The sequence below is a fragment of the Platichthys flesus genome, chromosome 15, assembly GCF_949316205.1.
Source record: "Platichthys flesus chromosome 15, fPlaFle2.1, whole genome shotgun sequence".
NCBI lineage: Eukaryota > Metazoa > Chordata > Actinopteri > Pleuronectiformes > Pleuronectidae > Platichthys > Platichthys flesus.
In genome coordinates, this window is record NC_084959.1 from 4,708,871 (window position 1) to 4,724,150 (window position 15,280).

Genomic DNA, 15,280 nt, shown 5'->3' on the forward strand with positions numbered 1-15,280 from the left:
GATTTCACCATAACCTCCTGTGAGGGAGTTATTCCAATGAAAACACCTGGAAGAAAAAGGTTGATGATACAGTTGCAGAAAGAAAAAGGACGAAAAATAATTCTCACTTTCACACAAAACTAAATTTAGAAAATTTATTTAACATAAGAACCATACTCCACTGTTTTTTGTTAAACGTACAAACACAGTTTTAGTACAAAGGGAGAAGTCAAAGGGGGGGGGGGGGGGGGGGTCCCCACAGTATGTGCCACCAAGGAATGTGATTGTACCTCACAGTCTGAACGTCCGGGCCTCATCACCCGGGAGCTTAATTCTAAGAAACCATCATAATAAAAACACAATAACATCCAGAGAACACCCCCCCCCCTCCCACACAATCACACACACACACTCTCCTCAATCTCTGACTGACTCAGAGCCTCACACCCCGACACAAGTGGGCATTAAGTGCATGATCAATACATCCATTAAGGTGCGATGACTTTGTTGAGCTTAACGTGAGGGCTGCTGGTGATGACATATAGTGAAACAGCACAGCCTGGTGGATGGAGGAAGAAATGCAGGAGAGAGAGTGGGAAGTGGAAACAGGCGAGTGAAGTCAGATTCTGTGACGCTGAAAGGTCAAACTAAAAGAGCTGGAGAGAGCAGAGGAGAACGTCTGAAGGTCGACTGCATGATCGCTCCTCTGTTACAGTACACTCACATGGTTCTGTTTCTACCATCTTTTTAAAAAACAAAGAAAATTCAAGTCAAACAGGATCGTTGGAGGAAATATTTAAGTAAATTATCAGGGGTGGAGATCGTGGAGAGAGTTTGGCCTCTGGGGCTGAATGAACCTAATGAGATTGTTAATGAAAAATGCCATTTTGATTAAAATAGAAGACGATAAGGGCTGTGAAGGACACAAGCGAGTTTCTGGCAGCAAACACACAGGAGGTGGCTCGTAACACTGGGCAATGTGGTGTAAACATTACAAAATGACAGTAAAAATACAATAGTTAAATAAAGACCTACTATCTTTCAAAAGAGGATAATTCCAGGAGACAAAAGTGAGCTTCAAAACTATATTTTTGTACAAGAGGTTAACGGCACTCTTATCGAGCTCCCGGCTGCAAAACCGAGATGCAGCTGATATTTAACTTAAAATGATATAAAGCACAGTAAAGCTAGTTGGTTCTCACCATCTCACACGCAGCAGTCGTTAAGCCAGAGGCCCCTGAAGAGAAGGTCAGTAACACACAGCCCTTGAGCGTCGAAATACAAACACAGTTTTTTCCGAGTCAGAAAAATAGAAACACCCACATTCCTGTGTTTTAAAAAATAAAACTTTGTTTGTTTTGTTTTTGGCCAGAAAAAGTCACAGTTCAGTGGCGACTTCTCTTCAGTACAGTGCGTGCATGTGCTTCTGTGTGCAGCGTACAAACACACACACTTTACTCTGCTGTCTTGTTCACATACAATTCTGTGTGTTTGTGTGTTTGTGTGTGATGCCTGCGTGCGTGCCCAAGACAGTGAGGACTCTACTCTTTATAGTTTAAGCAGCACAGGATGAGAATCTCTAGGTTTCAAGACACGTTAATGAAGCCGCGCTCATTTGTAATCTTTACTCACTTTCAGTACTTTTGGATTGTCTGAATAAGGGAGAGAGAGGTGTGGTGGGAGGAGGAGGAGGGTTGTGTTTTCACACTGGGAAGGACTGGCTGAGGGCTTGACACCTTCTACACAAGGTTCTCCTTCAACGTTTACATAATTAAAGCTTTTATCCACTCCGTCCTCCACCTTTCTCACACTTCTACTTTGTGTGAGAAGTGGAAGGAACCACCGTCTCCTGTCTTCATCTGGTCGTCTTGTTCTTATATCAGAAGACGTCACTGTTGCACCCGTTGGCGAAGTCGTCCTGCCGCACCCAGATGACATCGTGGTCCTTGTTTGTGAGCTTGAGAGCTGGGGTGGCACAGCGGGACAGGGACACGCCGTGGGAGGTGAACGAATCATCACCGTGCTTTATTCGCTCGACATCCTCCTCCTCCATCGCCTCACGTCTTGTGTCTATTCGTCCGTTCAGGTTGTGAGCCCTCATCTCTCCGCCCTGCAGGTCCAGCCCCTTCATCTTCCCCTCCAGGTCGGGCGGTTCTGCCGACGCAGCCCGTACGGACTTGCAGTACTCGTCGTCGTCGCTTAAAATGTCCGTCTCCTTCACCGGCACCACGTCGATGGCCTCTCCCTGGCCCTCGTAGGGACCCAGGTCGAACTGCTCCTCCACCCAGCGGTCCGTGTCCTCGCCTTGAGGTCGGGGGGCCTGGAGGAGGGCTGGACGCTGCTGGAGCAGCGGCGAGCAGGAGGAAGGGTCCGAATCGTTGCTGTTGTTATTGTTGCCGTGAAAAACCAGGTCGGTGTCGATGGTGAAGCGGTTCCTCACCAGCTTCCTGCGGGCCAGCGTTCGAGATGGAGTTGAAGCTAAAGAGACAGAAACAGATAAATTACACCTTGTTACATTCTGGTCATGTCAGGTACAAACACTGTATAAATCTAAATGTCCTTCTTTGATTGGCTGAGCTGCATATTTCTCACAGATATGGATTCAGTCTCTGGTTTCACATTTCAGAAATGGGTGTATTGGCGACATCTGCTGGTAAATAAAATTCACAGCAGTTTGACCAAGATGTTCATCCTTGGTCTGGACCAAAAACTAGAAATGTTGAAGTATTTCTCTTTTCTTCACAAGACTAAAGCTAAATCTAAATCTGCAATAACAAAATAAAAGAATCGACATGTCCTTTGGTTCTAACTTCAGATCGTGGATTACAATACACTAAGATACAAAGATAAACCCCAGCGATGTTTCACCTGCTCTGTTCATGGCGGGCCTCATCCCTTTGAGGGCACACAGGCGTTTGCCCCCGAACGGGGCGTACTGCTGGCTGAGCGGCAGAGACTCCGTCTTCATTAGCTGCCGCCGCTGCTTTTCCCTGAGGATGGAGTGCACCGCTTTCAGGAAGTCCTTCTTACTATCTGGAGAACTGAAAATGAAAACACAAGAACACAAACATGTATATTAGCAAAAGGTTTGATGTGATCTAGCTTCAGTTCACAGCTTTTGAACACATGTGAGTGTTTCTTACTTGCAGCACAGCTGGAAGGTCCTCTCTGGTCTCCCTTCAGATTCAGATCTTGTGTGAACGATCTCACACACCGCTGTCCCCTCAGAGTCTGAGAGAGGGAGAGGAGACACATGTGAGCTATATTTAAAAGTGGCTTAATATCCACTATTCATTTTATTTCCCTATAACAAGAGGTCGTTAGGCAGATTAACGATCACTTGAGCTGAGTTACCAGAGGGATATTAAGGGTCCATCTGAGATAGAGCCAAGACGACCGCATGCAGACCTGCTAATAGGTGAGCATCTGTTTTACTTTTAAAGGATCATTCATTTTCGGTGGATGAGAAGAAGAGAAACATTGAGTGGACTCGAGAGGTTTGAAGCTCTCGTCACCAGAAACAACCTTTGACAGAATCTCTCAGGACAATGATATTTTTCTGTGACCTCAACACACAAATGCAGAATAAATGTATTTCTATAAAACAGCATGGCTAGAGTTCATGTGCACTTTTTAATTGTGACAAAATCTATAGTGGAAAAAAGCAAAATTGTTCATCAGGCACCAAAATAGAGATTGTAATGTCCACCTCCTCCCTTGTATATTAACATAATAATACTAAATTAACTTTGACTTATACAGCACATACTTTCGGTGCAGTTTCAAGCTTCTTATTTGACACACTCATGTAATATTACGTATGAATGAAGCACCATCTGTAGTGACACAGTTTTCCCTCTGTGCAGATTCATAGAGATTATATCTGACATCACATATCAATTTTAAAGCCTCCAGTCTCCACATGGGGCCTCAAAGAGTTTCTTCTTAATTACATATTTAAGACTAATTGCAGGATAATTAACTGTGACACTGACCCCAGCAGGAAGTCAAGTCTCAGAGAGCTCATTCTATCTGGAGGAAATCGTGATGCAAGATTTCAGAGAAGTGTCTTTTGGTGTGTTTGCACAGACGTACTTGCGAGGGGACGGAGTTGCAGAGAGTCCGTTGCGATCATGTGACGGAAACGGAAAGGATCCCTGTCGTCGCTCACGGACGCTCGGTGAGATGCGCCCTGGAAAGAGACACCGGGTGGTTGAGACAGCTGCAATACATCAGCCCGCCAGCAGAGAGTGGGAGAGCTCAGGTTCTAAAAGACACAACAATCTACTGTACTTACGATTTTCTTCCTGTGCTTGGAGGAGTCTTTGCAGACAAATACGACTGCTGTCTTGAACACTGAATGAAGGCGAGGGAGAGATGAAAAGGGAAACCATTAGGGCCTCCTGCATTCATTTACTGCATATACAGTATATATCAAAATACATTTCATACCCAGTTTACAGTGACAGCTTAATGCAGCATGTCAAAGGACGCTTTCTAGCAACAGCTTTCAAGGAAAACTCGACTATATACCAGCAACACAAAGGAGGAAAATGGAAGTTGCATCATTGCATTACCCTCACCATCACCTCGCCAGGCAAAAAACCCTCACACTGTGCACATGAAAAATAGATTGCAAAAATGTAAAATGCTGAAAGGGGGGGGACTTCTGGCTGTGAGAATTTCATGCGATCCCATCAACGTGAGGCACTTCACGTGAAAAGTACCAAATAATTCAAATTGCTCATGTTAACGTGCCCGACTGGATTTCCTTTTTTCCCCTCGCACCCGGCGTTATGGCAGCTTTATGGGAGGTGCAGTAAAATGCAGTGTGACAGTAAGTGTTGAGATCGTGCAGCGTTTATCCCAGAAAACATTTACAGTAGAATTGCTGAAATGCTGAGCATGTATATTGTAAAGCCTATGGAAACAATTATTTATTTATCTAAAAGAAATCCACTTTATTTCATACATAAATGCACAACTTTTTGAATTCAAAATGGGGACAGTAGATGGTACAATGCAACCAAACTTGGCTGCTTCTGAGCTTAGGTACCTCAGTTTAATATATCAAGCTGTTGAAGTGGATTCCAGTGGATGTAGATCTAGAAAGCTGAATTTTCTATCTGTAAATAACATTGTTCCGGATCTACGAGCAACCCGAACAAAATCAAAGAAATGTGTGTACGAAAGGAAACCAATCTCCACTATGCAGACTGAAACCAGGTGGATCCTCACCAAAAGCAGCCAGATTAGGGTCCTTCTTGCCTTTGACCAAAGCGGATGGAGGGTTGATCCACACCACGGAGGAATGTAGTAAAAGATCCCCCATGGAGAGGTCAGCCACCTGAGGTTAAAAAAAGAACAGAAATGAACATACAGTTAAACATAAATCACTGGATTACTGATGGATGATTTGTATTAAACGGGGATTTCACCTCTTTCTTGTTTGCAGTCTGTTCGTTGATGAGCTGATCGAAAACGGCGCCGTACTCCTCGTGAAGCTTCTGCATCTCGTTGATGTGACTGGCCACCTTGTTCATGGCATTCATTGCAACTGAAGGGGACCAACGTGAATCATGTTAAAGTCCTAATCATCACACTCTCTGGAATCCTGATTATATATAGATCTATGAAGCGTAGATTATTGAGCATTTCGCTAAAACAAATGGCTTACCGTCCAGGTGGTAGTGCTCTTCACTGTCCGGGTCGGTGAGGGAGTAGAGCTCCCTGAGCAGCAGCGGGTACTTCAGGACCCTCTGGATGGGTTTGATCAGATACGACTCCAGGGTGGAGGAATGTTGCTGTCGGGGGTTTCTCTCGGCCAGGAAAGCCTTGAAATCTGGATCAGTCTTTGCTGGAGGAGCAGAAATATGAGTTTCAAGGAAACATAAAGAGATGTGGACGGCTGCATTTGAAGGTTAAACCTCCATATTAAGATAAGAACGATCAAATCAACAGGTGGCCCCTATTGTGTATTTTCATATGTGTCTGGAAAGCACGATCACACACGATGTCAGTGTTGAGTTTACGCCTCGCTGTGCTCTGGCTGTAGTTGCAGCTGCACCTCTGTGCTTCCTCTACATGCCCTTAGCCATCATGCAGATTGTGCAAGAGTGCAATAAAGTTCAAGTCAACTCTCAGAGCAATGAGTAGTGGGTGTGTGTTCGAGGCCAATCAAGAATGGTTGCGTGTTTGTACCTTTGGCCAGGACCTTCGGGACCTTGGTGTGGCTGGCGCAGAAGGCGCTGTAGATCTTGAAGCGGTCGGCGTAATACAGAAAAGAGCCACCCAAGGAGAACAGCACTTTCTGTGGAAACAGGTGGTAAAGCATTGTATTTATTTATGATTTGTCCAGTCCTGGATTAAACAAAGTGCTTTACAGTAGTAAGTATCATTCACCAATTCACACACACATTAAATCTCTGCTTTTATTCAAGGAAATTCATTTTTGAATGAATTAACTAAGGGCAGTTGAGATCCAGTGAAATTCGTCATTGTGCTGCTGAACCAGGCCGAACGGAAGAAGTCAGAGCAAACACGTGTCCACACAACTAACAGCGTGAGCCATTAATCAGGAATTCACACATTAAAGGTCAGGTCTAAACCGCAGCTCCAAGAGGAAGTGAGTAAGGAATGATGCATCAATTGATCAACCTTCCCTTACCTTAAACTGCTCCACCCTTTCCAGTCGGTCCAGATGAGGCACAAGTTTGATTCCATCCTCCAGCGTCCGGAGAAACTCCACCTGGAACTCCACCATCTCCCCGAGGTTACCGAACAAGACGTCCAGCTGCAATACACACAGAGAATCATTCCTTAACAACTGTGACCTTAAGAGCTGTGGGAATTATTAGGATGAAGCAAATCAGACTCAGTTTATTCTCAGATGAAAGAGACGAGGGTGAAAGTACCTCATCCTGTGTGAGGAAGCTCTCTTTCTGCAGAGGTGTCAAGTAGCACTCGATGAGGCAGCTCAGGTCCTGAAAAAGAAGAGGATGTTCATGAAGGAATCAGGAAGGACATATAGGGCGTCTTTTTCTGTGAAGTCTGTTTAATGAGGAGTCAAATGTCTGGAATTTAAACTGCAGACAGAAATCAGCATGCCCAGGTAGGAACACATCCCACTGACATCCTGTAGAGTCATTACGTTGATAATGACACTCCCAACATGAGAGATGAGTAGTTTACCAGAACATTGCAAATGCGCGTGTCCATCATCATCAATCGAATCTATACAAGCACGGCTTGTTCAAATCAAAACCCTCGAGGGAGCTTCACTCACCTTGACGTAGGTCTTCTCCGTCTCCACCAATTCATTGATGACCTTGCGGAGTTTGTCTGCGTGGGAGAGCTGTCTCTGAGCTGCGGTTCCAGTCGTGGGTGGCAAGGCTGACACCGGGCTCTGTGAAAGGGACGAGGAGGAGGACGAGGAGGAGCACGACATGGGGCACTCAGCGGGATTCATGTCATGGAGGCTGCGGCAGAAAGCGGTGACCTGCTCCGTGCTCTGGACAGACGGGGACAAAGAAACAGGATGTGTTAGATAATTTGTAAAAGGGTCACTTCATGTCTGAGAAGATGGAGAGAAACCAATCTTCTGTAGGAATAAAGGGTGATACAACAGGAGCTCATTCATAACAACAACAAAAAAGGAAGCTTAGGTAAATGAATAAAATATAAAACAACGATCTCAACCACAACCATATTCTTAATGTGCACATGCATATGCAAAAAGCTGGAAAATCAACATTCTTGCAGAGCCTGCACTGCAACAACACCCACCTGGTATCAGAAATACCAAGCATGAGCAGACCTGTCAGGTAAAGCTGGTCCTAATGTTAAAGAGGTAATGGGGGCTCTTCCCCTTTGCCTCTCTGACTGTTTACACACAGGAGACATGAATAGTTAGGATCAAGATGTTCTATTCACATCCAACCGTTTCTTTCATAATCTCAAGGCTGGGATGGCGCACGCAGATGTGCGTGGGCACCGGAGATGGATGGGAGTTAAGTCAAATCTGAGATGAACGATGAGTAATACAGCAACACTATTACCTAATGTTAACCTTAAATACAGCGGCCTAATAATTCACTTGCGTCCTGTCATCAAAACTCCACTATCTCTGGAGTTATATCAAACACTGGTGAATGTGTGGTTTGTGTTTGGGCCAAGTTCAGACAGGTTGTTGCTTTAGGTCTGAGAGGTGTGATGAGAAATTGAAAGACATACAGAAGTTTCTTTCTCCTAGAAGTTAAGAAGAGTGAATGAGCTCAGCCCACAGACCAAACATTAACTAAAGGATTCAAACTTCTTAATCTTAATCTTAATTCATCTTATTTAACTGTCGTTCATGAAATAGAGCAACGTTATTTAATAAGCAGTTCTATTATCCTGCGTTTCCCTTTTGAGTGATAGTTAGTTTGACGCTTCTAATTAAATCAACAGGCAGCTGGTTGAGCTAAAGACACGGCTTGTCTCTGCTGATTCCACGGCTCGTTTCCTGTTTGAATGCAGTGTTGAAAAACACAATTTTCCATTGTGGTTTTCAAACCTGTTTTGCAACACTGCTGCACACACGCACACACAGTAAACAAACACACACACAATATGATGATGCTGACATTCCTTCCATCAAGTCAAGATGCGCTCTTTCAGTCACTTAAAGGAAACCACACAATAAACCAAAAAGTGTGTAATGGAAGGAAAATTGAAAACATGCTGCATCTGTTCACACCCTGGATGTGAGCCTCACACGTTTAACTTTAAAAGTGTTATCTGCAATGCTGATTATTTAAATCCTTTTTGGGGGTTAAAAGTCAAAAACATGAAATAAACATTAAATTCTCCTTTTCCAAGAACAGACGGGATATTTAGAAACAAAATAAAATGGCGCAGGGATCCATGTGTAAACAGAAGCACAGATTCAAACTGTGATCGCGCCACTAAATGTCTTCAACACCCCAAACTGAGCAATGACATTAACAGTCTTGCGTCTCATAAACGAGGTCTGGCCCTTGACAGCCAGAGGAATTAGTGACAGCCAAGTGACAGATGGAGCAGTGACAGAGACAGATGACAGTGGTGAGGAGATTGAGACGGACGGAGGGACGCATAATGCTTCACCATCGCCTCTGATTAGGAACCAAAAATGTGCTAACCAGGATAATTAATGCAATTAAAAAGAAAACGTTATCTGACCCACAGCTCATGATAAATGCCAGTTGTTAAGATACTTTCTGCGTCACTGCATCTGCAGAGATTTCAACACTACATGCTATCACACGTAGGATCTGACATAAAACTGACATAAAATGTGCTTCCCTTAAAGGAACTGAACCATGAACAGCAACACTGCTTTACTGTGACATAACCACAGATCTCAGCAGAAGCAAATCCACAACACAAACCATGAAACACACACAGACACACACACACAAACAGATATCAGGCTGCACGGCTCACCAGCTGTAACATATCATAGATGGAATCGGACGAGCGCTTGGAGTTCCTACTCCTCCTGAATGCCGACATGCTGGAAGGTCAAACACAGTTCAACAAGGAGTCAGGGGTCCGTGTCGTGTCCAGCTCTTCCAGTCCAGATAGCTTCCATTTCTCCCAGTGCCAAAGGGCTTTGTTTTTAAACTCAAACGTGCTACCTGTCCAGGAGGCTGAGCTCGTCCACCCTAACTCATCCAAAGTGTAAAAGTAAACACCAGCTGTGTAGTAGCCTCACAGCTCAAATAGGTTATTACACAGGCTGAATAGAAAATTTTGCTCTCATGTCACTTTATCCAACTGCCTCAATCCAATCAGTCCCTCGGCACGCTCCCCTGTCAGCTCCTTGTTTACACTCCCTCTTCTCCCTTCTGTCCCTCTTCCCTATCTCACTCCTGTCCAGGTGTGAGAGAGCAGCTGCGGCAAGAGCAGCAGCGTAGAATGTATACTAAAAAAATTATAAGATCAAACATCACATGGAAGAAAAGAGGGGAGGAGAAAGGAGGGAGGAGAGAATGGGAGGTGAGGAAACAGTGGGTGGAGAGAGAGAGTCAAACACTCAGGAAAGAGACAACAGGCATCTCTCTCTCTCTCTTTTTCTCTCTCTCTCTCTCTCTCTCTCTCTCGGTTTGACTGCAGGTCAGAGTGATTTATGTGAAGAGGAAGAACGAGCTGCCTCACGTTTCAAAGAGAGTCTCTGAAAATGTGTGAACACTGCAATACAATCCAAATCCACCCGAGCTGGACACAAATGAAAAAAACACATCTGGTGAAGTGAAAAACATCCTGGTGCACTAAAGATCTCCTGATAATCATCAAAGCAGATTTAAATTTAAACATTTTGATTCAGGTTTGACCGGAGTTTCAAGTTCTTTAAACCAACTGCTTCACTCTGAAGTCTGAATCCACTTTCCAGTCAACAACCTTGTTGATCCAGTGATGGTTTGCACACAACACACCTGCTGCACACTCGTCACGCCTGAGAAACAACAGCATTATGTTAATGCTCTCCGGAAATAGACCTTAATTCAAACTGATTTGCATATCCTGACGGCAGAGATTAGATGAGACACCTCAAAAGCATTTTGACATACTTCCAAATCTAAATTTGTGTGCACACCCACTGACCTGCAGGACACAACACTTTGACCTCAGACGTGTGAAAACAATCACAGCTTAGGAAGGAGAATTAAAAAAAAACAACAATCAGCATCAATTCCTTTCTTCTACTACGTCCAAAACATCCATTGGCTAAACCCAGACACCAATGTTCACATATTTCTTAACAAAATCTCCACATCCCCGCCCTGCAGAACAGAGCGGGAGAGAGGTAGAGCGTGAGGGAGGAGGAGGACGGAGGCAAGCTCGGACCTGCTCTTACTCCCGCCAGCAGAAACCCTGCACACACACCAGAGCCAGGATAAACACAGATTACACATATCCACATATTTGGCATCGGGGAAAAACGCATCTGACACGTTAACACGCACTCGGCATTAGAGCTTTTGACACGAATAAGTATCTGCATCTGTACAGAAGATGAAGAAATGGAGCAATTTTGATGGCGTTCAATCTAAGGCCCCCTAATTGGAGGCTGTGTCTGTGGAGGAGCAGGCTCGTACTTGTCAACGTCAGTGAACACAGACGGGGGGGGGGGTCTTAAAGTTCAGCTTCATCTGAAATCAGGGGAAACATGCAAATCCATAAATCCCCATGAGGAACGATGGCATATACCACATAGAGAGAGAGAGACAGAGAGACAGAGACAGAGAGAGAGAGGGATAGAGGGAGTTTAATCATTTAATCTGAAGGGGAAGGATGATGTTATGACACGAGTTCTCACAAATCTGTGTATGAACGTAGGACTTTGCAGCAGTTGATTTGCAGACGTCGATTGGAAGAAGCTTATGAGGATGAGGCGAGTGTTAAAGCAATAGCAATATCTGCAGCATATCAAAACACAAGGACATTGTGCATATTTCAAAATAAATATAATCCAGAAATGACTGGTGAAATATTCCTATTAATATTGATAACAACAGTTAATCAATATTGAAAATAGATAAATACATTATAATGGTTTTCTGCAGGTTTCATGAATCTGACATGAACAGTGCTCCCTCCAGTGGAGACCTGTGAAACAACACCAACAACCGGCACCAAGCTGTTCAGGCTTCTTGACAGGAAACAAGTCAAAAAGACCATTTTAAAGATTATTATTCCTAAAGATATACATTAGTGATCACTAACTATATTAAAACTAATGCACTACACTTAAAGGGAGCAGAATTATACCGTCAGGGGTCAATCAGACACAAACCGAGATGAAAATTGTCCCCGCCACCCTTCACTCACTGAATTATGCATTTTCCATTTCAATTGCCCCTAAGCCGAACTGATAGAGCTTTCTAAATTATAACCAGCCCTTGTGTGTGAGGCTGACTACACCTTAGAGAACACTGGCAATCACCATCATCTCCCTTATCACTGTTATCCCAAGCAATTTTATTCTCTGATTGGTTTATCATATTGGAAGAGGTGGCTCCGCGCTTTGTCTAAAATAATGAACCTCCCCCTGTTTCCTCCGGCTAGCCAGAACCTCATTTATCTCAACTAAATGATGTGAAACACTGGCGGACGAAGTAATTAGAATGTGGGCATAATTAAAATTGTCCCACTTTGCCTCTTTTTTCCTCCATCTTGTCGCCGTCTGGCTGCGAGCACTGGGTTAAACGAGGTAAGACAGGATCCTCACCACTCCGGAGACGAGAGCGGGGGGGGACAAAAGCACAATCAACATGAAGAAAAAGATTTTGAAAGAACAGACTGGTTTTTGGAAGTTCCCAGGGATTCTGTGGCAACTTTGGCCCGTCTCTGTTAACGGAGGAAGCTTTGCAGTGCTTCACTCCGAGGTCAGGCCTCACAGACGACAGGGAAGCAGAGCTGTTTGAGAACCAACAGCAGCCTCATGTTGTTTATGCTAATGAACAGCAGGGGGTTAGTGGTGAGGAGGAGGAGGAGGAGGAGGGTGAAGAGGGACAGGAAGTCAGGAGGAAACTGGTAGGACAGCAGAAAAAAAGGAAAGAGCTTCCAAAACAAAGGACGACAGATAAGGAGACACCAAAGACAAGAGGAAAAACACTGGGATGACAATCAGTCTAATAAAGAACGAGGAGGGGGAGAGAAAATGGAGGATGAGTAAGGAGGTAAAAAGAAGCAGCATGTGGAAACCGTGGCAGGGCTGAGAGAATATAAAGGTAAATGAACATCTCTATGGTTCGGTGCTATTATGGTATTGTTTATTTTTCTATATTTATGTGCAACCGCCTCCGATAATAAAAGCAAAAAGCACAAGCTAAGCAGCAAACACCAGGGGACGACATTACAGACGTGGGTAAACAACATTCTTGTCATCATTGCGTTTTCTAAGGGACGACATTAATTCAGATGAGGGATTTACACCTTATCAAGCAACCTGCTGGTGGGGCCTGGCCAGTTTGTGCTGTTTAAAACCAGTATAGGGATAAGGTTGGGATGCCCAAAAATACCATCCCCCATAATAACCTGCCAATTCTGCAGCCTCAGCTATTTCAACCTCCCCTATGAGGCAGACAGCTCCGTACGTGCACAGTGGGAATCTGCGTGTGTGCAGGTGAGAATCCTATAGTTCTTACTGCTGACCAAACCACAGGATCCACCCAGGATGTTGACACTGATTGGCCGATATACACAAACAAACAGACCGTCTGTCACAGTCAGACTGACCATCAGCAGCACTGGGAGAAATCCTGCACACATCTGTGGCCCTTATATCAAATCTATCCGTCTTCAGCAGGTAGAATTCACCATAAACCTAGAAAACTAACAACAATCACCAAGTGTTTACACCTAAAAGTTAAGTCAACATGAGATGTTTCTTGTCTCTTATCGTCAGAATAGATTTATATCTGAATATAGAAGTTCATCATTAAAATGGAAAGTTCTATAAATGTTAATAGGCGACTGCGCTGAGGTCCGGACGCTTTTTCAAAGAGGGTAAATCAAGTAGAGTGAAAGAGACGTAAACGGGGCCACTCGTTCCTGTTTGTCACTTTTTCTCTCATCTCCTCGTGTTTGCTCTCAACTGATAATGGCACATTGGAGTCACAGAACCACCGACTATCCAACAGGATGGAGCCGGGCTGTGACCTCAGCCTCAGACCGAAGCTCGCTGACACACATCCGAGGGACAATCGGCACCGTCCCTTCCCCTTCCCTCGTCTTTTGTTCACGTCCGGTCTATCGACACAGAGATGCATAAAAAAAAATGTCTCTGATGGTTACTGGTTATCAGGCATTGCCATGGTAATGGAACTGACAACCATAACCAAGGGAGACTGGCTGGCACATTTCGTGTCCCAGCAATCACTGCTCCAACCCTGATCAGACCAGACGTGATCTTAATTAGAAAAATGATGGTGCTCAGTCACTCCTTCACTCACCTCTCTGTCATCTCGGTGCTCCGGAGCACTCACACAGCCAGTATGTGCTCTGCTCACATCTGTTCGTGTGCGAGGACCAACGGGTTCACACTGTTGAGCACGCTACAAGGAGCAATCATGTGATGTGTTGTCAGAGCTGCAGAAAACTACTGATCTGTTATTTATAAGTTAGATTCGCAGAGGAGGTTCGGTTTTCATCTGGGTTTCTTTGTTTGTTCAAAAACTACCGGAGGGATTACAGAGACTTTTTTTCTAAGAAGGGTCAGGCAAGAAGCCATGACATGTTGCTGCAGATCCAAACATGTTTCACTTGTTTTAACATTGTGTGATGAGCATTTTTCTACATTTTTTGACGATTTCTCAGATAATAATTCATGGATCCTGATGAAAAAGATGAAAGATGAAAAATCAGCCTTATTTAGGTGACTGATTTAGTGCAGATCCACATAAAAATCTGGATCCAGTGGTTTCACACGACTTGATGTTATAGGATTCAACAGAAATTCCAAAGCAGTTGTGTGCAGTATTGCTGCATGCGCTTGACAACACTTACACGATTGTGTTTCCTGTCTTAGCCTTTGCGTAAAAAGGTCAAACGCATTACAAACTCTGAATATCCCACAGCTTTTCACACAATCTCCCTTTTGGCTTGATGCTGCACACACACACACATTCAGAGACGCACAAATATCTGACACAGCTGAAGAAATATTTAGGTTAAGATCTGCCACAGGGTTTCTTTGCTCATAAAGTTTGATCAAATGTGTATCCAGATTTTAAAGGATTGTGGATCAGTGTGTCCTTTGTAGAACTAAAACTAAATAACACAACACAGGAAGCAGACAGACACCAGTATGTTAATGCAGGTAGACAGCCACTCAAAACACCAGCACTGATCCACAGGTGCCACACAAACACACACACACCAAAGCTGCTGGTCTTTGTCTTCTTCCACAACAACACATATGCCTTGTGTGGACAAGTTGTGTCTCTGCATGTCTCACCTTTTGTCCGGCACCTGTTTTGTCTTCCTGATTGTCTCCGGGGATCTGCAGGGTCGGCTGAGGTCCTTCCTCCAAACTCATATCTGAGCTGTCCACTGTCAAACCTGATACCTCATCCAGGATGTCCTCTGCAAAGACAAAGACAAACAACAGAGCTCACAATGGCGCAAGTGCACATACATGTATGCTGTGTGGGCAAAATATATAGAGGCTCGCAGTTACAGCTCTGTTTGTTAAATCCACATCTCAAGCTGCTCTAATTTATTTGACTCTCTGGGTTAATGGTGTTCTATTAACCCAGAGAAATCTGAATGTGCA

The 15,280-nt window shown here is 44.2% G+C and overlaps 1 protein-coding gene across 1 annotated transcript in view; it reads right to left on the bottom strand.

Annotated features, from left to right (window-relative positions):
• Positions 1-128: 128 nt before the first annotated feature.
• LOC133969986 (rho guanine nucleotide exchange factor TIAM1-like) overlaps positions 129-15,280 on the bottom strand; it is a 53,164-nt gene continuing 38,012 nt past the window's right edge. The window contains exons 17-29 of the mRNA XM_062406751.1: positions 14,963-15,090; positions 7,265-7,489; positions 6,894-6,962; positions 6,647-6,772; positions 6,181-6,289; positions 5,657-5,836; positions 5,418-5,536; positions 5,218-5,326; positions 4,277-4,335; positions 4,075-4,171; positions 3,123-3,210; positions 2,848-3,020; positions 129-2,457 (exon numbers count right to left, since the gene is read on the bottom strand). Of these exons, the coding sequence (XP_062262735.1) occupies positions 1,859-2,457; positions 2,848-3,020; positions 3,123-3,210; positions 4,075-4,171; positions 4,277-4,335; positions 5,218-5,326; positions 5,418-5,536; positions 5,657-5,836; positions 6,181-6,289; positions 6,647-6,772; positions 6,894-6,962; positions 7,265-7,489; positions 14,963-15,090 (2,081 nt within the window). The 3' untranslated portion in view covers positions 129-1,858. The remainder of the gene's footprint in view (positions 2,458-2,847; positions 3,021-3,122; positions 3,211-4,074; positions 4,172-4,276; positions 4,336-5,217; positions 5,327-5,417; positions 5,537-5,656; positions 5,837-6,180; positions 6,290-6,646; positions 6,773-6,893; positions 6,963-7,264; positions 7,490-14,962; positions 15,091-15,280) is intronic.